Source organism: Branchiostoma floridae, chromosome 19, assembly GCF_000003815.2.
Source record: "Branchiostoma floridae strain S238N-H82 chromosome 19, Bfl_VNyyK, whole genome shotgun sequence".
Taxonomy (NCBI): domain Eukaryota; kingdom Metazoa; phylum Chordata; class Leptocardii; order Amphioxiformes; family Branchiostomatidae; genus Branchiostoma; species Branchiostoma floridae.
The window spans coordinates 2657161-2683600 of NC_049997.1; the positions used below are offsets into that span (position 1 = coordinate 2657161).

The 26440-nt window shown below is 45.1% G+C and overlaps 1 protein-coding gene across 3 annotated transcripts in view; it reads left to right on the plus strand.

Moving 5' to 3' along the window:
• Positions 1-26440, plus strand: part of LOC118406362 — a 72047-nt gene that overhangs the window by 13040 nt on the left and 32567 nt on the right. For 2 of the 3 annotated variants that reach the window (XM_035806329.1, XM_035806328.1), the window contains exons 2-14: positions 9014-9877; positions 11589-14095; positions 15149-15497; positions 16106-16162; positions 17339-17499; positions 17741-18044; positions 18357-18725; positions 18945-19291; positions 19779-19944; positions 23460-23555; positions 24226-24351; positions 24774-24950; positions 25310-25443. In XM_035806329.1, the coding sequence (XP_035662222.1) occupies positions 13242-14095; positions 15149-15497; positions 16106-16162; positions 17339-17499; positions 17741-18044; positions 18357-18725; positions 18945-19291; positions 19779-19944; positions 23460-23555; positions 24226-24351; positions 24774-24950; positions 25310-25443 (3140 nt within the window). In that variant the 5' untranslated portion in view covers positions 9014-9877; positions 11589-13241. The remainder of the gene's footprint in view (positions 1-9013; positions 9878-11588; positions 14096-15148; positions 15498-16105; positions 16163-17338; positions 17500-17740; positions 18045-18356; positions 18726-18944; positions 19292-19778; positions 19945-23459; positions 23556-24225; positions 24352-24773; positions 24951-25309; positions 25444-26440) is intronic. The other variant, XM_035806331.1, reaches the window with a different exon arrangement.

Sequence of the window (26440 nt, forward strand, 5' to 3'; positions counted from 1 at the left end):
TTGGGGGGGGGGGGTCAAAAAGTCAGAAAGGAAAATATAAAAATGTAGGGGTTTTAAGGATGGGAGGAGGAAAGATTTTTGGTATGGGGATAATTTAAAAAAAATGTGATTTAGAGTGTGGGGTGGATGTAGGGGATTGTGTTTTAAAGTGGGGGGTGGGGGTAGTGGATTGTGTTTTAGAGTGAGGGGTGGGGGTAGGGATTGTGATTTAAAGTGAGGGGTGGAGGTAGGGGATTGTGATTTGAAGTGAGGGGTGGGGGTAAGGGGTTGTGATTTAAAGTGAGGGGTGGGGGTAGGGGATTGTGATTTAAAGTGAGGGGTGGGGGTAGGGGTGGACCCAAAAAAACACTTTACAGGGCTAGGGAAAGCAGATTTCGTGACATGCGGACGTCCCAAGTGGGCAGTATGTTACGGATAGTTTATCGAAAATAAAGTAAACCACCAACAAGTATTGTAGCCAAATGCCGTCACTCCACCTACCCTCTCCTTGTGCAATATTCTATGCTTTGTTCCTGGCGCATATCTAAGTCTCATATCTAATTCAACATGACTTTTTGATCCTCAACGCAAGGCATGTGATGTGTGGGTGTTCGTGAAGAAGGGTAGGGGGTGGGGTGGGGTGGGGGTGTTAGGCAAAAGCCTGCTACATTAGTCGGCCCACTAAAATATGATGTTAATATTTTTCCTGTTAATTATTCATGCAGCATAATTGTGTTCTATATGAAAAAAAATATCTAGAATTATTATGGACGCTTTATTGATAAATCATTCATATCGTTAAGTCGAAGGTCTGATTGAAGGTCAAAAGTCGGGATGGAGCGTCCGATTGTGTCGGTGATGACACACAAAGTTTGGTCCTCCTGAATTTACCGCTATGTGTGCTAGTCCTCAGCAATTAAGCGTTACGCATTGCTGGTCTTCCTGAATTTACTGTAAAGCGTTGCCGGCCCTCCTAAATGTACAATTAGCCTTAAGGAGTTGGACCTTTCTCTGTCTCTCTTTAGAGACTCTGTCTCTCTTTAGAGACTCTTTAGACTCTGCATCGCGACTCGCAGCCCTATGCGCGACCCCGTCCCTTCTCCCTCGACTCCGTTTGTCCAGCGTGTTGACATGACCGCGTAGGCAAACGGGAGCAGCGACTGTTTATTTTGACAGCCAAGCCGACCGCGACGTTATGGGGTCTTAAACGTCCGAAGATTTATTCCCTTTCCCCACAAAACGTTCCTAAATCGCCCCGGCATTACCCGGATTTCTTCCCATTCGTGTCAGCAGGACTTTAGATCTATCTAACCAAACATTTGAACTTTTAACATATGGGTTCATGTCAGTTCGGGCCGCGCTGGTGTATGGATAAAACAGGAGCCGTAGTGTTGCACATATAAACACGGGGGTACATACATATACATGTAGGTACATGTAAACACAGGGTGTATATGTACAGGGTTGGATTAGCTTTGAGGTGAAGACGGACTGACTCCGTCTGTGAGAATGGTCCGACAACAAGATCTCGGGTCACGTAGATGTAACTGCGTAGCTGTCCGGGGTTTACCCCGGAAATGTGGTATCTCAGTGCACTTGGGGCACCGGTGCGGCACTGCGGAGTTTGAAAGATTACTCAACGGATTTCAAAGATTAAAAAACGCATTTTCTTGCGTTTTGTGTATTTTGTCTTTTAAGTCATACCTTTACGTATTGCCCAATATCTAGATTATAAAAAATCGGCGAAAATAACACAACGGTGCCGCAGTGAACGAACCCCGCAGTGCCGCACCGGTGCCCCGAGTGCAGCGAGATACCACCTTAAGGTATCAAGCGGCCTTGCATATGTGTATGAAAACAATTTTTTTTTAAAGCCAAGTAACGCTGCGTAAAACACATCTAAATCGAGGCAGGACATCACATTAAAATTACTTGAGACATATTCACAAATAGATCAAGACTAAGGATAAATACGTTTAAACTTTATAACGTAGTATTTTCTAGTATATCAGGTAAAATGTACGAGACTTTGATGAAAAATCCAAAACCTACCCCAAAGTAATGGCATGTTACACTGGGCGTTGTATATCGAACTTCAAACATTGTGTACCGCTTTTCAATGACGAAGCCCCATACTGTCTTTGAATGCTGATACTGGTATGGTGCTTCTAATGTTTGTAATCGCTGTTTCTGTATTACATTTCGCACTTCGATTTTTGCTTTTGCGACGAGCTACTTTTCCAGCAGTATAGTCTGTCAAAATAACGGTTGTTGGAATCTTTAGCGTGTGGCCATGGTTCACTTAGTTTACTGACAGTCGAAATAAACTTTACCAATAAACAAACAAGGAATCAAAAATATACTTGTCAACTGGCTTATGAGGACTGTTTATTTTCATAGCAACCCGTAAACAACGAGATGGCCCGGCTTCGGCATCTCTAACCCTCTACCCTCGGTCTGACCTGTGTGCGGAGTACTCTGGACACGTGTTTTACACCCGAGTGCGTTACTATGGTAACATGATCTCGTTCCCAAAGTAGCAAGTAAATGCATTTAGTTCTTACCACGATGAAAGATGCTAACCAATACCAACACCTGTGTACAAACCGTGTGAGCCACACTGGTGCATGTCAAACATGGGGATCAAGCGATCGTCGATTGACGCCTTTCAGTTTCAGTCATGATTTCCTATTGCCGGTAGCCTGGTTTTCCATGCGTGCGTTAAGTGGTATCTCACTACACTCAACGAATTTCAGAGATAAAGAGCGAATGTTCTTACTTTTTGTGTATTTTGTCGTCTTCTCAGTCATACTTTTACGTATTACAAAATATCTAAATTATAAGAAATCGGAAAAATAACAAAACATGACGCAGTGAACGAACCCCGCAGTGACGCAAGCTTGACGCAAGTGCAAACTAAGCAGTATTAGCCCGAGTCAGGGTTGTAGAACTTCAATTATCAAAGTAAATTTTGGGGACACTTTTCTACGTAATAAGAAGAAGCAATTCTACTCCGTTCCGTACCAACATTCAAGTATTAAATATTCGATGCTGCAGCAGTGGCGCGAGGGCGCCGTGAAGTCTGATTTTTGTGGGGTACAATATTCAGGGAATCCTAGCGCGGCTTGTTTCTGCGCCGTTTTTAACCGCTCTAAGTATGAAATAATGATGTAAATGTGGGAATTAATGCAGTAGATATAGATTTCATACAGATTGCTTAGAAGCGAGCTTCTGAGACCCCAGTCGATGCCTTCTAATCCAGACCCCCTTTTTTGTTACCTGTACCCTTCTAACCAGATCCAACAGAAGAGAAATGTTAACAGAGTCGTGAGTTATTTTTGGCTTCACTTATCTCTCTTTCCAGTCGTTAATTCGATAAGGATCGCATCACACCAGATGCTGTAAAACTAAACACTCTCTGCCCTGTCATCTTCGTCACCCTACCCTGGGGGCCAGACAGGATCGGATAGCTAGCGATTTTGTTCGGGGACACAAGACAGTTAGCCCGCCGATCTCACATTAGCGCTCCGGGAAGTTTAAGCCCGAAGCAGTCATATCGCTACCAGACGGAAAAGGGGCAGGTGGACCTCAATCGGGCTTTAACTCCCTGGAGCGCTAATAGGAGATCGGCGGGTTGACTGTCTTGGGCCACCGAATAAACTGTCCTAGCTGCCCGATCCCGGCTGGCCCCGAGGGTATGTCACCCAGGTACCTTGGAATCCAGACTTTTAGCCATGGCTGGCAGAGAATCTGTTCGGGAGCCAAGGCAGGTCTTCCCGAGGACCTTAGATAAGCACTCTGGGGAGTAAGAGTTTTGCCTCCGGAAAACTCCCCCTACATGAATCCTCCCCGGAGTGCTTTTCGAAAGTTCCTCGGGAAGAACTGCCTTGGCTCCCGAACAGATTCTCTGTCAGTCCTGCCTAAAAGTCTGGTTTCCAGTGTATTACTCAGGGGACACGCGTCAGATATTCTGAGCACCAGGATAGAAAGGTGTTGTCTCACATAGAAAAGGACCACTCTTCCCTCCCTCAGTGGCTATTGCAACGTGAAAGTATTTTGGACTGACATCTTTAATCAGCCCCGGGAGACTGGATTTCTAGACTATACCATACAGCCACCCACGGAGTAGCCTTGTCTCACTGGAAACAGTATCGCAACATTGAGATAGGCAAAGTGTGGAGAGAGAGAAACGAGGATCTTGGGTCGTTTGGGCGGTCAACAGTACAGGTGCAACTATCTGGGTAATCAGGGCATAGCCCTATTTTAACCTTTGACCTTTGCTAACGAGTCAGGTGTCCTGATTATCTAGATACAAACCATACAGTGCAATATATCCGACTGAAGATCTAAATGATGATGTTAACGTGCAGCAAAACAATTGCGTGACTATCTCTCTCTCTCTCTCTCTCTCCCTGTGCTTTCACCGGCTTCCGACAATCTTAAGTAACAACAAGGCAATGGTGATTGTAGTGGCAACGAACCAAATTAGCTTGATATCCTCCAAGTTCAGAGTTGTAGACAGCTGTCAAAATTGGCAACATGACAGACATTTGCAACATCTTACCAGCCTCTGATTCCTTAACTTCCGACTCTAGTTCATGCTCACCCGGACGTTTTCTTTGGCGAGGCTGGATTAACCACAAACTGTTTAGTCTGTTGTAGTCCCTAAGCTGACTCTAACCGCGGAAACCACACCGCCGTGGCTCGGTGGCAAACCGTTTAAAGTTGATTAATAGAGTAGCGATAGTCTCTAATGTTGCCGAGAGCGTATTACAACGGGAGTAAGTGAACACTATTGAGGATGGTACGTTTGTGAAGGTTAGACATCCAGGATATGATAAATAGATGAAGGTTCAAACTCTTCTTCTGGATAATATCAAAAATTTTATTCAGACGTTTCGGAAGACATCCATCTTCCTTCCTCAGTGACAAGAACACCTTAGCCGTTACCTTTTTTGTTTATTTAGAACATAGAATTATTCTTTGTTCCATGAAATTGTTTGTCTTCATTTTCTTGTCACTGAGGAAGGAAGATGGATGTCTTCCGAAACGTCTGAATAAAATTTTTGATATTATCCAGAAGAAGAGTTTGAACCTTCATCTAACTATTGAGGATGGTTCCCATGATAGGGAGACTACGCTTAATGTTTACAAGCTTAGTTTTATATGCAGCTGTTATAACGAGCAGTAGAACTTGATATGTTATAAGTGAAGTAACGTTAGTCCTCAACGACAAGTTACCAAGAAGTTCCAAGGTGTACAAACAATGTATTTCTATTTTCATATTACTTAATAGTGATGCTCGTAAAGGCTAATTATAATATCGAGACAGATGTTAAGGTCTGACAATCTTCATGATTTACAGGGTTTGTTTTTAGACATCTGTCTCCTTTTATAGGAATCGCCACCTTCGTTTGACACTGCGCCAGATCCAGCATCTGCTAGGAGATTAGTGAAAGCAAGAAATAATCAAGAAGTGCTCGCCGTACCTGCATTTTGACCTGCTTAGCATTAACCACAGACTATCGTCTGGAAGTTTGGAAGTAACGATTGGTTGTTACATGGTTTAGTGTTCACTCCGAAGGGCACGCTTTGCTTATTTGCAGACGAAAAACGTTGACCTTGGCGACTAAGTGCGAAGTGTGGTCAAGGTCAACCCGAAAAACTGTTGTGGGTGGCTTTCCCTCGGGATAGAGGCTCTGAAGTCGTCTGTTCTTTGAATCGTTGTGGGAATCGAACTCGTGGATTTTACATTAAGAGTTCAGAAGCGCATATCTTTGAACCGCCTTTGGTTAATTAAATTGGCTATCACTTCCAAGTTTGGGCGGTGCAGACGTCTCCATAAATTCTGAGGAAAAGAAATTCGGCGTTTATTCTGTGCAGTTCTTTGGCTTTCTGGCTTAAGCTTGTCCAGAAGAGGGGAAAGCTCCGTCATACTTCTATTGAAAGCCATGAAAGCACTAAAAAAGGGTTAACCTGTGTGGTTTTCAACGAGATTCTTTTGTAACAGAGAGAGTGAGAAATGGTACTGGAGTCAGAGGTGTGTGATCAGAGTCTAAACTTGGACTGACCTGTGTATGGTTCGCTGTCTGATGTGTTGTTGGTCTTTACAACGACCTATACATATGTGAAAAAAGTTAAAATAATGGTACGTCTACAGATGTGAGAATAATGATGTCTATTGCACAGCAACGGAAATTACTACTGTTTATGATACGTATCATTGACGAAGTAGTAGTGAGAAGGGTCATGTAGGTCGCGCGTTGTTGAGGAGGGGGCAGATCTCTCGTCTGTCAGCATGGCGGGAAGTCCGGAGGAAGAGCGGGGGATGTGTTGTTTCAGTAGCCCGAGCCGACATGCAATATTTGGCGGCAGCGCTGGGTGGCCTCAAGTTGACCTCACGGTGAAGGCAAGCCTATCCAGTTTAGAAGACTTTAATTATTAAAAGTGCAACAAAGAGGGGATTATTTCTGAACTAAGCAGAGCAATATGTGACCGAATGTATCTAACCTTTTAAAATGTGTGTATCTGTGTGATATTTTGTATAAACCGCTGTTACAAAACGAATCATAATGACCCCCATTCTGGGTTCTTCACCCGTTGTTGAAGAAAATCGTAAGGTTCATTCCCAAACCTTGAGATTATTTGCATAAATCTTGTTATGTTTTTGCTAGCCTGGTTAACTAACTGGTAAACTAACCAGGCTGATACTCAGGCTGCTGCTGACTTGACTTAATCTTGAAATGTTTTCAAGTAGTTTTAAAATACTTTGAAAAAAAATCTTCTCACGAAATCTTGGAAAATGTATTTTCAATGACACTACACAAGACATAAATGTTCAGTAAGTCTTGCGTATCCAATACTTAAATGATGACAAATCTGACAAATACCATAGATATTTATAAGTTTTCGGGCTATATTTCGTTGGCAATTTGCCTACAATTGTCCTGTCCCTTTTGGGTAAGTAAGACCAAGTAACGGTCGGTTTGTCCCGTAGAAGGAGGATTGATAGGGTGCCATTGGGGAAAGGTGGTGGAGTATTCTTGATGAAGCCATATTTATTTGTCACAGCAGAATGAGGTCAGGCTTGTCTCTGGGAATACCTAAGATAACCCGCGAAGTTTGGCAGGTCCGTCCTACCATCCCCCGCCCGTGGGACACCGCGACCTCTGACCCGAAACAAGCCTAATGAGCTGTAAAACAGAATTTACCACCTAGTCGGGAGAAACTAGCGCGTCATTTGGCGACAGGCCGAATTTGCCGCCTACTCGGGAGAAGCCAGCACGTCATTTGGCGACAGAACGAATGTGCCACCTACTAGAAAGACGCTAGCAGATTATTTGTTGACAGGGTGAATTTCTGACGGCATTGTGAAACGTAGCACGCCATTTTCGTCGGACGATAAACCACAACGCGATTCTGCAATTTATAATGTCGAAGCCAGCTTAATTCAAACTTTTTCCTTGGCGCACAGCGCATACCCTCAAACTCTGTCAGTGATAGAAATATGTCATAATCCGTGTGATTTGTTACCATTTAGATTTGATCTAATAATGATATAATAAAAGCTATAATTCGCAGAATTCTAGCAACAAAGCAAGCTAGACTGCCGACCTTTATACAAGCATATTTGATAACATTCACCATCTTACCCTGCCACAGCTTGCGTTGATTTCGATCCTCGCCAAAAAGAAGACAAATTGAGGCGACCACCTTCTGACATCTGATTATATCAGTAGGAAAACGGGTTCCTGGTATATTCCAAACACATTTCCGGCTTGTCAACATTGATGAGGAGAATAGTACATCCCTTGTAGTTTATAGGAGGGCATTGAACCGTTCTTTTAACAAGACTAGCATGTCATGATCATAACACTGTCTCAAGTGCACTACAAAATCCGTTTTACATAAAGACTAACGTAAAAAGGTCTTTAGTTCAAGCCATCATGGTGTGTTCCCCAAACACGAAGCTCTGTAAGATCACAGACACAGATTTGGTCTTAAGCTTAGGGATAACCGTGTTGGTAGTAGAAGAAATCGTTTCAGCAACTAGAAGTCAAGTTCAAGCAATAAATTCTAGTGCCAAGCACTTAAACGTTCTGGGTATTGGTAGCACCGTCTGGCTTTTAGTCGATTGAACTGTCTGACAAACTGTAGTTCGCTTCTTCCTTTTTAGTTTTGTAGCTTGTTCCTTTTTATTGTATTTTATAGTTTTAAGACATTCTTGATCAAGTAAAGTTGCTAGGATGGCTAGTACATAAAAGCCAATCAAGAGGGCCATTCGATACATGCGCAGTGCTGCCACCCAGATGACGTATCAAGTCTGACAGTTGTCATTATAATCGCTTTATCTAAATTAGACCTAACGATGGACAAATGTCTGCACCAGTGACAGGGTGTCCACTAAAGTTAACAACCTCTGATTACACTGTCAGTATGTGTCAGACCCTGTACTGTACGTGTGTCCCCCCACGTTTTGGGGTCAAACCACCAACATTTATGTCCAACATCTGTAATTAGATTAGACTGACCGAAACATTACACACATACTATCAAACGGTTTACATGACTCCGCGGAGCAAAAGCAAGATTGAGGGGCAATATGTGATGAGAAATAGAAGGAAGTGCAATTGAAAGGTGATAAAGACAAGATTGAACTAGAAGGCCCATTATCGAACTTGACCTTCGTTTTCCCGACCCCTACTCACCTATCAAATATCATCAGGATCCATCCAAGGCTTCTCTCGAGTTATGCTGTTCACAGACAGACAGACAGACAGACAGACAAACAGAGAGACAGACAGACAGACAGACGGACAGACAGACACGCTCAAAGCACAGCCTTCTGACGAAGGTAATAATGAGAGAAGCTCTAGAAATAGACCTGGCTTGTGATGAGAGATTTCTGTCTTGGCTTCTTACCAAGAACTTGTATCTGTTTATAACGATGGTCGCATCTTTGCTCCACTTTCAGTCGTCATTATCATACTCCGTCCTGTCGCTAACACGGTGGTGTCATCCTGTTTTTCTTCAGGAGAAGTCTGCGATGTTGACGAGCTCCCCGAACATCTGCAGTCTGACAGGCGGCCGGACCCAGCCACACACAGCTGATTAGTGGAGCCGGCCGCACGGCCCCACAAGTACCGGCCAAATATTTGTGCTAAGCCCGGACCGACCCTCGGTGTGCTGGGAACGAGAGAGCAACTGCGTAGGAGGTTTGGGGACGACGCAAAGTCTGCACGGTCGGATTTCACGTCGCTTTCTTCGCCTTACAGTCGTGGGTAAAGATCAGTTCTGTGGGTTAGTAGGGCGTGCAGCTGAGGAGCAAGTCTAGACAGTACCAGGTGAAGACGATTTGCCACCACGTTGTCAGAAGACACCAGCAATTACCGTAACTGCTATCATCACTGGCAAGACTCAAACAACGGGGAAAGGGGTAAATATTTTCGCTGACAGTATTTCGCAGCCGTAACTGCTTCAAAAACAGACAAGGCGTTGTTTTCACGACACCGCACGTGTGTGTGTGGATCGTTAGAAAGGATTACGTGGTCGCATCATCGACGCTGTTGGATCTGAGACAGATCTGAAAAACTTGGTCCAAGTTCAAGACAAACTTGAGGAGACACGGTGGATACCTTGGGTGTCGTTTCTCAGGGCGAGGGCGTGTCGCTCTTTTAGCAGTTCGTCCTTTTGGAGACTTCGTGAAGGTCGTAAAAATTCCACATCTGTCCGCGGCAGTGCCCCGTGAGTGTTTGTTCTGTTGTAAAACACATGAAGTTCAACGCGGTGCCAGCGGCTCCAGCAGACGGACCTGATGAGGGACGCTTTTTTCAATGATAACCCGGTCTTCTGATGGAACCACTGGATATTCAGGAGAGCCGATTCCCCCACTCAGACGGTAGGTTGTATTAACTGCTTCATATCTAGAAAATAAGACTGCGTTTACACTTTAAGAACAAAAGATAAAATATATAGTCCCTTTGTCTTTCAAATAGTTGTAAGGATTGGCAGATTGGTTTTTCTTGTAACGACAGTCTTTCTCGTATCTTCTGGAGAATTGCTTTTCTGGAATACACAAGCTGTGAAAAATAACACTGCATCGCGACTTGCCTGATTACTAGACCCCAGCTCGATCTCAAAAATATCTATCGATAGATATTCTTTTTAGATCGGGCTGGGGTTTGCTGGTATCCGGGTTACGACTTGCAAAAGGGGGTATTTCACTGTACTTGGGGCGCCGGTGCGGCACTGCGGGGTTCGTTCACTGCGGCACTGTTGTGTTGTTTTGCCGATTTGTTTTTTTTTTTTTTAATAATTTAGATATTGCTTAATAGATCTTAATACGTAAAAGTATGACTTAAAAGACAACAAAATACACAAGACGTAAGAAAATTCGTTTTTTATGTCTGAAATTGGTTGAGTGCCGCAACGGTGCCCCAAGTACAGTGAGATACCACCTAAAGCTGTGACGGTTTAACGTAACATACTGGGATGGCGTGGTATACTATTAATAGGTTTGAGTGACGAGCTTGTCAATGATTTACTTGGATCTGGTCGTTCCCCTGGGACTAACAGTGGATAACCCCCGTATTTCATAAGGGATGAGTTATACCCTTGGGATTAAAGGTGGTTTATCCCTCATGCCGTTTGTGGGTCTGGTTTGCACGTGGCCTGAAGCCACAATCTTCTAGGTCAGGACACAGAGCCTGCAGGGGCATGGGAACTGGGACAGGGATGCAAGAAAAATGGTAGGAAAACAAAGAAAATGGCAATGCAAAGATTTACAAAACAGCAGAGAAGGAAGAAATGAAAACGCCAATTGGCAACAATAGCAGGGATAGAATAAAATTGTAGGAAAGCAAACAAATTGTGAAAGATGAACAAATCAGCAGAGAACAGAGAATTGAAAACTCCGATTGGCAACGAAAGGAGGGATCGATTGGAATAAAATACCCTACAAGAAAAATGTTAGGAAAACAAAGAAAATGGCAATGCAAAGATTAACAAAACAGCAGGGAAGGAAGAATTGAAAACGCCAATTGGCAACGAAAAAAGTGATTGGAATAAAATGCCCTACAAGAAAAATGGTAGGAAAGCAAACAGATTGTAAAAGATGAACAAAAGAGCAGAGAATAGAGAAATGAAAACTCAGATTGGCAGAGAAAGGAGGGAAGAGGGAAACGACGCACAAAGGACGCAAGGACTGATAGAATGTGACAGACTGAGGGAGTGACATACCATTTCTACATGTAGTTGTAAACACACTACATATAAATCAAGTCCTGACAGAATAGTGAAGCCCGCTGGCCCCCAAAGCGCAAAGTTTAGCCACATCAGGACGCCAGATTTTACAACTTGTCGCCAGAAGACAAATACAAGTATGTCATGAATGTGTCACTGGATCTGTGTACAAGCCATTCGTCTTCAGTGCACCTTAACCTAAAGCGAACTTGGGTCACCACAACTCAATGTCAACAGCTGTTAGGAAAAGGCTAGAACAGTTCTGGACATATGGATCTAATGTGTACATGTAGATGTATACATATCTATGTATCATTCACGAATGTTAGTATGATTCTGAGTGTATTTTTTCTCTCCTCCTTTTTCAGGTGACACATCTGGAGAACAGAGCCCCTGACAGAAACGGGATTCTAAATTAAAAGAAGTGAACCGCAGCTCGATAACTCGGACGGACGGAGCCGGACCTAACGCATGGAGACGTCTGATGCATCGGCGGCGTCTCCGAAAGCGAAAGTCGTTTACGCCTGAAATCAGAACCACGTGCAGGGGTTGTCGCTAAGGTGGGGATCTTTAAGATCTTAAAGGAGTCAAGAAGACGTCTCAGACTCCAAAGGTGAAGCAGAGAAAATATCTGGCCAGCGGAGGGGATTGGAATGGGTCCTGGTTGCGTCAGTTCTGCCAGCTTGTTGACAGTAGAAGGTCTGTGCTGCTGACACGGGTCCTGTTTTGTCGGGAAGGCGACACTACCGTAGGTTGTCCGGGTCGCGCCGCTGCGCTGTCAACTCGCACCGCAGAGGAACGCGAGGAAGACCCGCTGAGGTACGTGGGCGACACACAAGAGCAATATTGCTTCCTTGACTCAGATTAAAGATTACTTGATAAGAGAAGAGGGATTAATTTGAACTTCCGACAGAATTTCTTGAGGGGGTGGAACGTTGTCTTGGCGCGGTGAATGTCTTGGCTCGTGCAAGAACATTCCTACCTTTGTATTCCTACCTCGAGACGTTTTACCAGACGGCTTCGTTTAAGGAACCAGAATTCCTGAATAGCGCGGAGACTTAGATATCCTTCGACGGTGGGTAGTGTGCATCTTTGTCAGCCGCTAGGGAGCGCTTTTTGTGCCACTCAGAAGTCTCACTTTCTTCACAAGTGGGCAGAATGTAGCGACTTTTGTCTTCTTCGTGAACAAAGTATCATTGTTGACCATTTTATGTGCTAAAGGTATATTTGTACTTTGAGGACACGCAGAGTTGAGGTGAGGAATCGTTTACAAAATTGTGACACGTCACATCCCAGAGCAACTCTTGAGTAATTTGGCAGGCAGGAACAACGAATACCAGATCAAGAAAAGGGCGGGAGGCCTGGAGGCGTTGCCAGGGCAACCCGAAGAGAGGTCGCGGTGTCGTCAAGAGCCGCGGCTTGTCAGAAGGAGAATCCATTGCGGGGCTCAGGGTTAGAGAGACTCGTGCGACCGCGACAGGAAAAGTCTTTGTGTCCCTAAAAGGGCAATCAGGATTTATGGACGACTCTACTCTAACGCGGGGCAGAAGTAGAAACACAGCTACACCTGCGCAAACTTAAAGATCTCGTCAATTCTCGTGAAGTCCCGCGGGAAACTCCTGATGACCTGGTGAGAAACGTGATCAGAGGAAAGAGATCAAGGAATTGGAAAGCTACCAAAAAACCGTCGGACGACTTAAACAGGAGCAGTTGCGGTAGAAGAAGAAGGTTGAGGTGAAAACTTTGTTTCCTTTTCGTATGGATCAACCTTGTGACCAGTGCGCTCCGACAAATGTGATCAAAACAGATTACTGCAAGAGTTGAAGAGCTGAAGTAAAGTTTCCCCTGTGCCACGGCACTAGAGCTGGATTAACCGACCCAAGCCCAAACGGAGGAAGTGGGGTTCGACCCAAGTTATCGGCGACAAGCCAAAATCACAGACAGCTCTACGTGCCGAGTTGCTAAAAGGTAGGTAGACATTTTAGCCACTGAATGCTATCCGTACTCGTCGATGTGTCATCATGAATAGATACAGAAGTATCAGCAGGTATGTTGTCCTGTGGATGTTGTGCTGGGGCGTGAGGACAAAAGCTCAGGGCTCTCAGGTCACGCCTGATAACTTAATAGGACCACCAAGAAGCGATGGAGCGGCGCTACAGAGTAGTGACCACAGCCTGTCTGGAAAAGACAATCCTCAGGTAAGGACAACCTCTGAAACAGTTGATGCCGACGATGTCACGACTGAAAAATCGTCGTCCGTGACTGATGAAAAGTTTGCAAGGATAGAGACCTTGCTAAATCACGTATTATCTCGCGTGAGTAGAACTGAGCGAGAGAACAGCAACTTGAGAGCTCTCGTGTCCAGTTCGGTGAGGGAAAACAGGGAGCTGAAGTTGACGGTAGAGAAATCTCAAAGACAACTCAGAGACATGGTCAGCGCGTCCATGCGGAAATCGCGCGACATCCAGCGGAGCAACTCGGAACTGCAGAGAACCAACAAGCGGTTGATCACTTACCTGCACACGCGATGGAAACCGGAGGAGGAGGATCCTGGAGGGGGTTACCGTGGGAACCAAACAATAGGGGAGGACTCTTTTGAAGTAGGGCAAATACCACATAAGAGCCTTCACCCAGATCACACAGTCTTACAAAGAAGAGAAAAACGTAGCGCTGGTGGTGATGACGAAGATGTTGACGTCAAGGTTGATGACATCATCAGTGCACAGCAGATGCATACGTCACGTGTGAAACGTCAGGCGTCTTGGATCATCACGGTGGCCAATCACACGACTTGGCTGCAGCAGGTGGAGGCCTTGGTCCGGGGTAATGTCATCAAAGTGGAGGCCATGCAGGGCGACGTCAGTCAACTGCGACAGTGAGTCTCTTCTTTCTGTCTTCTATGACCTCGTGTTTCAAATAACTTGTAGAGCATAAGACCATGCTGATTTGATTGTATGGATGGGATTCGTGTGGGCATCAAATTTCGTCCGTTTCAACAAAACAAATTCAACCATACTGTAAATAGTAAAAAGCAGCTACAGAATAACAAAATATATGCATGCCTTAGATTGCAAAAACAAATCTGATATTGGACAACGTGAGCTAATGTCATGGAATGTTCCAAGGTCAAAGAAGATGTGAAAGATCAAGAATGAAGAATGTATATTGTTCGGTATATCATATTCTGTGTGTTCCGTCATCTGTTCAACCTTCCTGCCTACTTAGACTTCATAGCGAAGACAACTTTATTTGGACAAACTTTCTAAATTTCTTTCGCATGCTCGCATCAGTTTTGGGGTTTCTAGGGGTGCTATCCATATACTTAAACTAACACAAGTTCAGCTATCTTGTCCGATCGCTTGAGTAACTGCTTATTAGATTACCTGGATTTAATTTTTCTCTGATACTTGAGGATGAGCACCGGCCGACAAGCATCGACAAACAGTTTAGTTTCAATCGGTCTATTTCTCCAAATGGCAGTTTTCAATTCCTTCTGGGGGAAGACCCCGACGTAAAATAAAACTTCAAATTGAATCAATAAACTTCACACGAGTAGAACTTGTAAACTTCTGATGATACAGATAACTCAGAATAACTTAGTATAACAGAGATTGTTTAAACATCAGAACATAATAACAAATTCAAACAGTAGATCAACTTAAAATCAAAGAAACGTAAAGTGGAACAGTTTAATTTTTCCATGATGCTGTAATTGCAGAAATATTCGCAGTGGTTTTATGTTCGCGGTTTTCGCGGTGGCCACTTCACTGCGAATTTAAAACCACCGCGAATATTTTCCATGGCAGTATGAGACTACAGTGCATGGTGCTACCGCGAACTTAAAACCACCGCGAAAAGTCCCATTTCCCGCTACCGCGAAATAAAACATCAGCGAACATTTCTTAAATGTATTTTCTTTACTCTCCAGGATGAACACGGAAATGCAAGCTTCCCTCATCACCTACGTGTCTACTGTGTCTGATATGGGCGGGGATGTGGAGAACAACAGGAACCGCATCCACCGCCTCCAGGACGGCATGACCAAGATGGGCGTCGCCATCAGGAACCTTGAGAGACGGCTGTACACGGGTAGCCAGTCTGCGGGACAGGTCGTTCAGGGTGGGGACACGAGCGAGGTGACCGCCCGGCTGACCGAACTGGAGAAGAGTGTGAAGGTTCTGCAGATCAAGAGTTCGCAGTTCTCCAGTGTTCAGATCTCCGAGCTGCAGCGCAAGGTGTCGGAGCTAGGGGACGCTGTGACACGGATGGAAAACCAGGTATGACCAGAAAGTACATTCTGTAGTGTTAGCAAACACCTGCAAAAAGCAGCGTCAGTTCCATGATCCAACATAAGACTTGCACATGCTTGAAGTCAATGGTTTAAAGGCTATTATAGCTACAATTATAAAGAGTCATTGTAGCTAAGCTAGTGAATAACGTGATTTGGGCCACCTTAGCGGTTTCCTTACGAATTTTCTTATTACAGCAAAACGAACCAACAGCATCGAAAAAGTAATCTCTTTCCCTGCTCTTTCGCGGAGTCATAGTTTGCATTCATTGGCTGACGAAATTGTTGTTTCAAAAATTTGCCAGTTGCCATTGAAAAACAAGCAAGCATCAGCAATCAAATGTAGTATAGCATTGTTGTTGAAAGGGCCAGCGAAATAATGTGAATACAAAAATGTGGTCTTTTCAGGAAACATCTATGTTCTCTTTGAGTCAAGTGACTTCTGTGAGCTCTTAGTGGGGTAGACTACATAGATGTTTTCCGAAAAGATCAAAATCATAACGTGAATGATAAAGGAAATTTCATTTCTGTGGCACGTAAAGAATATATTTAGCAATTTGGTACCTTTGTAGTCACAACCTTATCTTCATTGTGTAGGGGTCTTTGTCCTTGATTTCAAGTGGAGGAATCAATGTCGATGATACAGACGAGAAGGTAAGCGTATAAAAGAAAGTAAACAGAAAGGCTTCTCTCTTTCAAAATCACTTCTCTGCCATCAATCAGCCTTCCTTCTCCTCAGCCGGCAGCGTAAGACGCTTTCCTGTCTGTTCATCTAAAGGTGAAGACTTCATCACAAGCCTGTGCTGTTTTCAGCCTCCACGCTAGTTTCTACCAGGTTCCTATGAGTGCTGGATTCATAGTGGTGTAGAAATTGTAGTCTCCAAGCAGACCCTACGGTGCCTAAAGAGATAGTATCAAAGCTGGCAAAGGAGTATAGCCGGTCAAAGGTAGATAGCTGGCCAAAGGGAGTCAAACGGGCACCGCTATACTAATTCCCTTGCCAGCTTTGATACTATTTCTAAGGCACCGCAGGGTCTGCTCGGAGACTATAGAAATTGGCCGATGGAGCTGATTTGCCAGATAAGTAAGACACAGGCTATTCTGGGTCTTCTAACCTCTTTGGTAATTAAGCTGTTTCACACTTCCATGTGCGCATTTGCAGCAACGGAAATTGTGGGTAATGTCAAAGGTGAAGGCCCTTGTAGTTCTCCATTGGTCAATTGTTTCCATTTCCAAAGTAATGTCCAGACGTACTCTGTGTATGTCTCGGGGGCCGTCACCTCTGACGTACTACCCACAATTCCTGTCGCCGCACATGCGTAATCGGAAGTGTGAGAGAGCTTATCGTTAAGCCTATGGGTGTTTGGCCAGTTTCTACATTTCTTGCAGCAACTCAAGGACTCTGGTAGAGACTACTTCACACTGCTATAGCAGTGATGTAAGAACATTGTGGTGATCACACTTGCACTCTCTGTTGCATCCCAAACAGGTCGGTATCCCAAATAGGTTCCGTGTCCCATGTGGGATATCCTAAACCAAACTACCCGTTTTGGATACAATTTTCTTCAATCCCGAACAAGTTGAACGAAGAACGGAAACATGGGCGTGAGTTACAGCCAGAAGAACAAAAACGGGACATCTAATCAGTGTTTTTCCAACGTGACCAATTTGGGATGAGGTCTAAGTGGGCTAGAACACCGTCATATTTTGGAAAAAAAAAAGATTCGTAACCGCATATTTACAAGAGCTCTTGTAGATACGTAGTTTATAAGACCAATAACAAGCTGACGGATCCTCGTATTTTATCAAAGCTGTATCGCCTTCCCACAGATGGAAGCTGTCCCGTCCAAGATCATCTCCAACAGTCAGTACGTGGAGATGTATCGGCGCATCTCCGGGCTGGAGCAGACGGTCAACACGCTCAGGGCCAGCGTCGGGGGCGGCAGAGAGCCATCAGGTGTTCGCGAAGTAATCTCACAACTGAGAAACAGGTGCGTTTATCTTTACTTTATTTGACATTGTCACGATTTGCACATTTTTTTTAAAGTCGAAATGGGTATGTGTGTGGGATACTGTGAATTTTCCTGCTGGAAAACGCTACTTCAGTGACCTAGGATTCTCCTTGCACAGTCCTGAGTCGACTCCGAGTCAACCCTAAACTCCGTTTGTAAATCCAGACATTGTTCAACATCGTAACTTACGAGCACACTCCCTGTCTTCTCTGATCACCAGATTAGTGAACCTTGAGCGACAGGTACAGGCGTTCGCCGGGCGGGGAGGTGGCGGTGGCGGAAACTTCGCGCCCTCCAGTGCCCTAGACCAGGCGCTGACCCGGCTGGAGCGAGTGGAACAGTCACTGACGGTGCTGCAGGGACAGGTCGGATCGGCAGGGGGCGGTGGTGACGTGGCGGGACTCCGGCAGCTCAGGGAGAGGGTTACGGACGTGGAGAACAACATCAACCGGATCCGGAGTCAAGTCGTCTCCACTGGCAGCCAGAGTATCTCTACTAGTGAGATTACAGACCTCCAGTTGAAGGTAACCGCTTCAGTTGACTCCTACATTGCTTGGAAAGGGAATGTTTGGTCTCTCTCTCTCTCTCTTCCTCCTTAAGACTTAATACTTGTGTTCTGAAGCTGTCGTATAAGACATCGTTATCTACATCCCTCGAAGACAACAGAAGTTTTGAGTGTACTAGAGAAATACATTTCTGTAGTATACTTTGCATTTCATTTCTCTTTATGCTCTCAAAGCTGCAGTATTAAGAAAGAAGTAAATTTTGTACATATTGTACAATAGGTCACAAAACAAGCAAAATGCCCACTTACGGGTTCTCATTATTCCCCATAGGTCAGTGCCCTGGACGAGACGTTCCGTTCTTATCAACCCCTGCTGCTGAAGCTCGCTGATGTAGACACTCGGTTGAGAGACCTAGAATCTTCCGGAACGCAAGGTTCGTCCGGCCCTGACGTCGGCACTGCGATAGTCAGCCGGATCCGCACCCGCATCGGCCGCTTGGAGCAGGGGATGTTCGGCAGGATTCTATCGGGCTACAGTCAGGATCCAGTCAGTAACAAGATGAAACAAGAGATAGACAAGAACAGGGGGTTGATCGAGAGCTACACGACGCTCGTACCGGAGGTACAGCAGCTCCAGAGGCACATGGACCGAGTGCAGAGCAACAGTAACCGTCACGCCACGTCCATCGCGGAACTTCAGGTATCATTCTTCATTTTCGGTAGGGGGGATGGACTCAAGTTCACGTTCACTGTATATGTAATTATTTTCTTATCATAGTACTGTGTAATTTATCATTTTCAATTCTTGTATAGGTGGTGGCGCTAAAATAGGTTGAATGCAACTTGAGTCCGCCGTCACTTCGTCCTCGCCCGTTTATTCATATTTTTTGAATCTTTCCATAAAAAACAAACACTTCAGGACCGCACGGAGACCATGTCCCAGCGACTCAACGAGCTGGACGGCTTCTACAGGCAGAACCGTTTGCGGAGTCGCCTCAGCTCCATCCAGACGGGCGCTGTGAACACGACAGCGCTGAGGAAGCTGCGACTGGAGGTCAGCGCCCTACAGGGCAGCGTGTTCCGGCTCCTGGAGTCGGCCAATCGCATGGACGATCTGGAGGAGAAGATGGACACCATGGAGCTCACCGTGCTGGGCGCCGCCACGCAGGTCACCAAGACGGAGGTGGACCAGATCCGGACCACGGTCGGGAAACTGCAGGAGGAGACCCTACAGTGGGGCGACGACTGGAGTGAAGTGCAGACAAAGTGAGACAGTTTTTACTTGAACGTTCAAATTTAAATAGTACAGAAACTTTTCTGGATGCTATAGGGTCTAAAAGGCTTTGGACAATGGCTCTTCCTGTAGAACTAAGGGGTTATTTCAGTTCACAGTCATCATTTCATCCCATGCAAAGGACTAGAAATACGTTTACGAAGGTTAGACATCTAGCTAGGCAAACAACATTCAGGGCAAGACTAGTGTGTTAGGAGTAATGCTAGTTCACCTTTATCCGTTGGGTAACCTTTATCCGTTCTTTTTAGGAACAATGTCTTTAGGGATATCAAGTCGACATAGTGGTTTTTAAACTATAATATTCTGAAAATAGCACAATTTGAAACTATCGCCCATCAACTTAATATCCCTGGATACCCTGTTTAGCAACACAGCGGATATAGGTTACCCCGCGGATAAAGGTGAACTAACGTTACATCTATTAGATAAAGAAATGTAAATTTTATCTGTTGTTCTAAGGCTGGCCGATTTGGAACTGCGTCTACGCACCATGAAGGGCACAGTGGACATCCTGGAGACCAAGAGCATTAGGCCGCCGGACCCTGTACCGGACCAGAAACTGACGGAGGAGTCAGCACGACAGCTGTCCACCGTCACCGAGAGCCTCTCAACCGTGCAGCTGAAGGTGGGTGTCACGTGAAACTTTCTAATAAACACGTGGCTGTCACGTGGTAGCCTGCTTAGATGTATGGGTGTCACGTGAAACTTCGTAATAGACACGTGGCTATCACGTGGTAGCCTGCTTAGATGTATGGGTGTCACGTGAAACTTTGTAATTAACGACAGTGGTTGTCAGTTTTGTTCATTGTGTCAATAGAACTAAACTATTGACACATTGAACAAAACTGCCAATCACTGTCGTACAATTAAACTAGAGGGTTTTATCAGGGCACGGGCACATGGACACTGCAACTGGGTTGGGCAACAGTACGTGACACCGTTAGATTTATCTATCCAGACTTTGGTACCTTGATAGACCTGGGAATCCGTTCCCTGAGTTCCTTCGTGTTTGAGTTTCTAGATAACAGACGCCACTATTTGACAGTGCATACCGTTCTGGGGGGGTATGTAGCTCGGTAGAACTGTTTCATCTTTCCGACTAACTGGGTAAATGTTAGCTCCGGTGCCTGTTCAGAGCTTCCCACACAAAACAAGACCCATTGTTGTCATTAAACAGTGCTTCTATTAGAGATACCTCTACTGGGCTTAGATCACTGACTTGGACCTGTTACGCTGTCATTCCATCAATAGAGTTAGCTAAACGTGGACCCGTTACGCTGCCATTTCATCAATAGAGTTAGCTAAACGTGGACCCGTTACGCTGCCATTGTACCAATAGAATAGGACCTGTTACTGCGACCTAAATGACACAAGAATTGGCGTAAAGTCTAGTGTTTGGATAAGAGTTGGAGTTTGCCCGCGTGTACTGGCGAAATCATATAGCCGTTTATTCAAGGAATGATTCGATAGTGCTTGTTATGTTTTCTCAGAGGATTTTGCTTGAAAAAATGAATATATCTAAGGCAAACTTTAAGAAACTGTAGATAGATAGATATGAACCCTTGTTCATTGAAGACGCACAGAAATCGTCAAGTAGTAGTTTAATTTGGCTGCATATTATGATGCACTTTTAACAAGTACTTTACTTTACACCATGTTTCATAGGATTAAACCTAAACATGCTGTACTGGAACACAGCACTCAGTTTTCCTCAGGTGTAGATGTCTTCTCTGTCCCAAAAGTCGCACTTGTCCTTCCGATAGTCGTGCATCAGAGTGAACCGCGGAGTGGTCATGTTCAGGATAGGAAACCCGCTGTCCTTGTTATACTTTGGCCAGTTCAGATTATCCGGTATGTTGAGGTTGGGACGGGGGAGATGTTCGTTAGGTCTGTTCGGGTCCCCCGTGTGCGCAAAGTTACCGTAGTAGTACGCCATGGTGTCGGCCAGGACCTGTTCCTCAGGGGTCATGCTGATATTTGCCGTTAACGGCGTGGCTTGAAAGACGAAGGGGACATCCTCCCCGTGGCACACGTGCCCTATGCACCCTGAATCGTCGCCCCAAACGTGTTTGAAGGAAAAAGCGTGGTCGAAAACGTACAGCCAGACGTCGGATTCTCCACCGGCGATTGCGCTCCGGATGACGTTACGGGTCGGACAGGCCCAGACCCAGTCTGCCACAGCTTGGGACAGAAAAGGTCGATAGTCTGAGGATGGTGGTGGGTTATACTCACGAATGGCCTGGCCTGCCTTCAAATGTATCATGGCTACAGCAATAGCGTCCAGTTCAAGTTTTGAAACCTTCCTTTCAACGCGCCATATATGTATACATTAGCTTCTTCACTCACTGTGCCTATGATGAACGGCTTCCTTTGAAACTGTCCTTTGGCAAACTTGCCCACAAGTTCTTCGGTTAGAATATCGCCGTCAAAGTGGGGTCCCCATGTCTCAAACGCCTCCAGGAGGCGGAGCGGGTTAGGGATGTAGCTGCGAGATTTGTCCTGCGCTTCTATGAGTTCGGCTGTGGTCTTGGAACGGATGCAAGTGATGTCGCCGTGCGAACAGTTCAGTTTTTCGGCGAAGTGGTTTCCGAGTCGCACGGCGTCGGCGCGAGACTTGTGGTAGATGGTGAAAGGTACGCTCAACATGATGCCCTTCTCGAACAAGTCGGCAGACCGGTTGTATGTCATGTGAATGCCGACTGAGTCGGACCCGGCACTCTGTCCGAAAATCGTGACATGCTTTTTGTCTCCTCCGAAGCTGCCGATGTACCCACTTTAAGGCCTGGATCTGATCCATTGTTCCGTAGTTCCCTGTCGCGGCGTCTTCCCCCTCGCCGGCCACCAGGAAACCCAACGCCCCAAGTCTATAGTTAGTTGTCACGACAACAGTGCTAGTTTTATTGGCCAGAAAGCGTCCGTCGTAAGCGAGGGCAGAACCCGTACCTGTATCATAACCACCTCCATGGAACCAGACCATAACGGGTAGTCTAACGGTGGAGTTCGCCAAGACAGTGCGTGGAGCAAAGACGTTGAGATACAGACAGTCCTCGCTGAGTTTCCTGTCCCGTGAACAGATGAAATGGGTGTCCTTGTAGCCGGGGCCGCAGCCATGCCGCGGACATGCCGGGCCCGGAGCGCTGCCGTTCCGGACGTGCGGTGCCCACGATCCCGTAAACGGCTTCGGGGCTTTCCAGCGGAGCTCGCCGACCGGTGGTTGTCCGAAGGGTAGTCCTAAGATGACGGCACCTTCCTCGGTGAACATGCCTCGCACGTCTCCGTACTGTGTGTGGAAGATAGGCCCGTTGTCTGTGGCGGACATCTCCGCCACAACTGTGAACAAAACTACAATCTGGGGAAGGGGTAAGCTAGGCATGACTGATTCACCGCGCAGCCAACTAGGTGTAATGTGTGATACTGGGACTGACGAATGCCTGTCCGTACCGCTGACGTTTTACGTGTATTTTGAAGAGATCAATAAGTAAAAACCTCCAATCATCATGCAGGTCCAAAGGTCTCTTTGGTGACCTACTAAACTAAACTTTTGACCTTTCGTCATCACCATCAAATACATTGTTGTGTGTCTAACCACAAAAATGTCTCCAGAATGGGACACACTTTTCATGAAAAAGAATGATTCGTAGGGATTTTTAGATGACACTATAATTTCATTACTATTTGGAAAACTCCACTGCACAACTGACGTGTGGTGTCTTCCCTTATTTACATACTATGGTAATGATTGTTAACTGGTAGATAGCTCTTGCCACAGAGAGTGAGTGCTTTAGCTTAGGCACCCCTATCGACTTGTTTGAACTGGAGAACCCGATTGATTTTCAGACTTTGAAAGAGAATAATTCAAGGAAGGGAAGGGGGGGGGGGGCGGAGTGACGACGGATCATCATAATTTTTGGTATTAAGATAGTTTGTGTGATGATTTACGTAATTAGATACTTATCATGCAAACCTTTATCTAATTTGCATTTCAATAGATATCAATGGGCCAATAATGCAGATTTCCATCATAAATGTGTACTGAGAATACTGTAATTCCATAGTGGAAAATGATGGGAATTGTATTCTAAGGATATTTTGAAATCAAGTGAAGTTGAACATTATGGACTTAGATCACTTTCTTCTCAGGTAAATTCCATGGAGAATCTTATCACAGAGTACGTCTCCAAGGTGACAGGACTGGACATCAAAAGTAGCCGGATCCACGAAGTTATGGCCTCGCAGGTGAGTACTTGTCTAAACAGTTTTGACGACGCCTCATGGGCGAGTCTAATGGTATAGCATTGTGTGCAGTTTGCAAGAATTCTAGGAATTGTACAGGAATGCTATAGTCCACGGGAATGTTTGGAATGTTAGTACCCAGGAACATCTCTACTGCAGGAAGTACTAGGACCTCAATATCTGTAATGGTAGAAAGTGGGTCATGTAGGCTCCCTGGAGGCATTCGTCTTAAAAAAACTTCGACAGTCGGTAACAGATGTCAGACTGATGTAGCATGTTCAGTCGTAGATACGGAAGCCGTTTCATATGAACACATTTCCTTGTATGGGACCGTAGCATCAACTAACGGACGGCCAGATATGACGATTTTCTTTTCGTAACCGCCCAGAATTAGATATCTTAATGACAACGTTAAGGCTTTATTTTTAGGTTACTTCTGAGATAAGAGAAAGAGATAATAGTTAGTTTACAGTAGACGCTGTGCTTAAGCCAAAGCAGTTTGGAATAAAGAGATGACTGTTTTACGCCAAAAGTAGTAACTGGACATGGTTGTGGAAACGGTCAGACGCATATCCACCAGTTTTTGTCAGTGACACTGACACTACTTTTTGGCGTATCTTATTACCTGGATGTCTAACCTACATCAACGACTGTTTTGTTTGATTGTTGGCAGTCCAACTTGATAGGAGACCTGGACGATAAGACCCGAGACATGTGGGACACGGTGGAGACTGCCAAGCAGGACGTCATCAGAGTCAAGCGCGACATGCTCACCCTCCAGCAAAAGATGAAATTCCAGGTATGTTAATCACTGCACGAAAACACAAATTTCTGGGAATTCTTACACTTTGGCACACCCGTTGGCACATCCATAAAACACCCAAGGGGTTTTTAGGGCTAAGAAAGTACCGGAAATTCGAGCTTTGTCGATTTTAGGCCAAACTGCCAACAATTGTCAAAATTTCTATAATGAAACAATTTTTTGTGGATGAAATTATTGTTCTTAGAATCCTTATTGTCTGACCTTACGCAGCTTGTAATTACTGTACAGAACTGATCTATTACGCCTCATGGTCATCACCATCATCATTGATCGACGTGCTTACACAAGCCTAGAGGTAATGAAAATCATCCAATCATTGAAACACGGCGTTTTTGCAATTATTACGTTGTGTGCTATGATGTCGTAAGTAAGACGTCTGATTCTTGTTATATCTCCAGACCAGTTTGGTGTCGAAGCTGAACGCGTCGCTAGGAAACCAGAACTCCGCTATGTCTCAGCTGTTTAACAACATGGACGTCCAGAACAACCAGATCTCCGACTTTGAAAAGGCTCTGGGAGACGCGAAGGCGTCTCAGTCCCAGATAGAATCATCTGTGCGAAACTCGGCAACCCTGGTGAGCTAATGGTTCCATGTTTAGTAGCTCCACGTATGTCCTCGTAATGATGATTCTAGTGGGTTTAGTTACTGAGTGAGAAATGTGATACGTATATATACTAATAAGCAAATTCCGGGCTAAGACGGGCAGGCCTCCTGCCTGGCACGGAAAGACTCAACAGTGGGAGCCGCCACGACCGTGCCAGACAAGGCGTTCCATTGTGGAAAGTGCGAGCAGTTATTGGTTGAAAATGAAGTTTATAGCTCCCCTGGTACGCCCCCGGGCAGGTTGAAGTATACTATCAGTGTTGATATTGATGTGTTCGTAAAGTACATTGTAAAGGTGGTAATCATAATACCTTTCTGTGTTGATTTCAGCTATCACGGCTGGCAGAGAAGGTGGACACTCTCCAGGCGACCCAGCCGGTACGCGGGTCGATCTCATCAGGAGCCAGCCTGATCCCCGTGTCCGCTCAACGCGAGGTGCGAGACCAACTAAATCCCATTAAACGGTGAGCAGCAACTTTTTGTTACCTCCATGAAATGTCATGGAATGGAGGTTATATTTTCTGTTATGTGTCTCTGTCTGTGTAGATGATTACTCAAGAACGGCTGGATGAATTGGTTTCATACTTGTTGTGTTGGTGGGGTGTGATAAAAGCTCGAATCAATGAGATTTTGGGAGCCGTATCTGTCGTTATAATCGATCTAATAATATCAGAAATCACCCCTATATTTGAGATATATTGGTACAGGCATCGTGCTTTATGTGTTTGTTAATGGGCTTAGCTCGCAGCAGATGGTGAGGTGACAGCTGTTAGCAGACGGGGTTGGCGCCAAGTATTCATCTTACAGTTGGTGTAGGGCTGTCAGAGGAAAGTGTGCATCTCGTTTTTGTACCGTGTGAACAGCTGATGTTATGACATATTGGTGGAAAATCAAATCACCATCTGACTAAAGTTGGCCACATCCCTTCTTCTTTCTGAGTTTCCCAACTTCCTCCCACCACACCGCTCTGAGGCACATAGTCGAACCTCAATAATGCTGACAACCTTAGACATTTTAAATGCCAAACATCAAGCGTAAGGAACACCACGCTACCATATGCCGTCGACCTCTTAAACGCACATTACACAATTAAGTGTCACATTTTGATAATTACTAATCAGATGGACATCCTCTGTGTCATTAAATAAATACACCACTACTTTCCCATAACATTTATATTATATAACCATTGCTCTCAAATACAACCGACTATAAACATACATACCATCCACAAAAAAGCAATAAATATTTCATGAAGGTATGAGGTCCCCGAACTCTAGTTTCTTTTGTTTTACGTTTGCTTTTAGACAGACAATGTGGCACTGCCCTCAAGTTTTCTAGTACTAGTAACTCATTTTAACATCGCCACATACAAAGAACAGAAAATAAACAAACAAACAGAGGGTAAAGGTAGTCCCATATACTATTCAAGCAGAGGTTGGTTCTCGTAGATATAGTAGT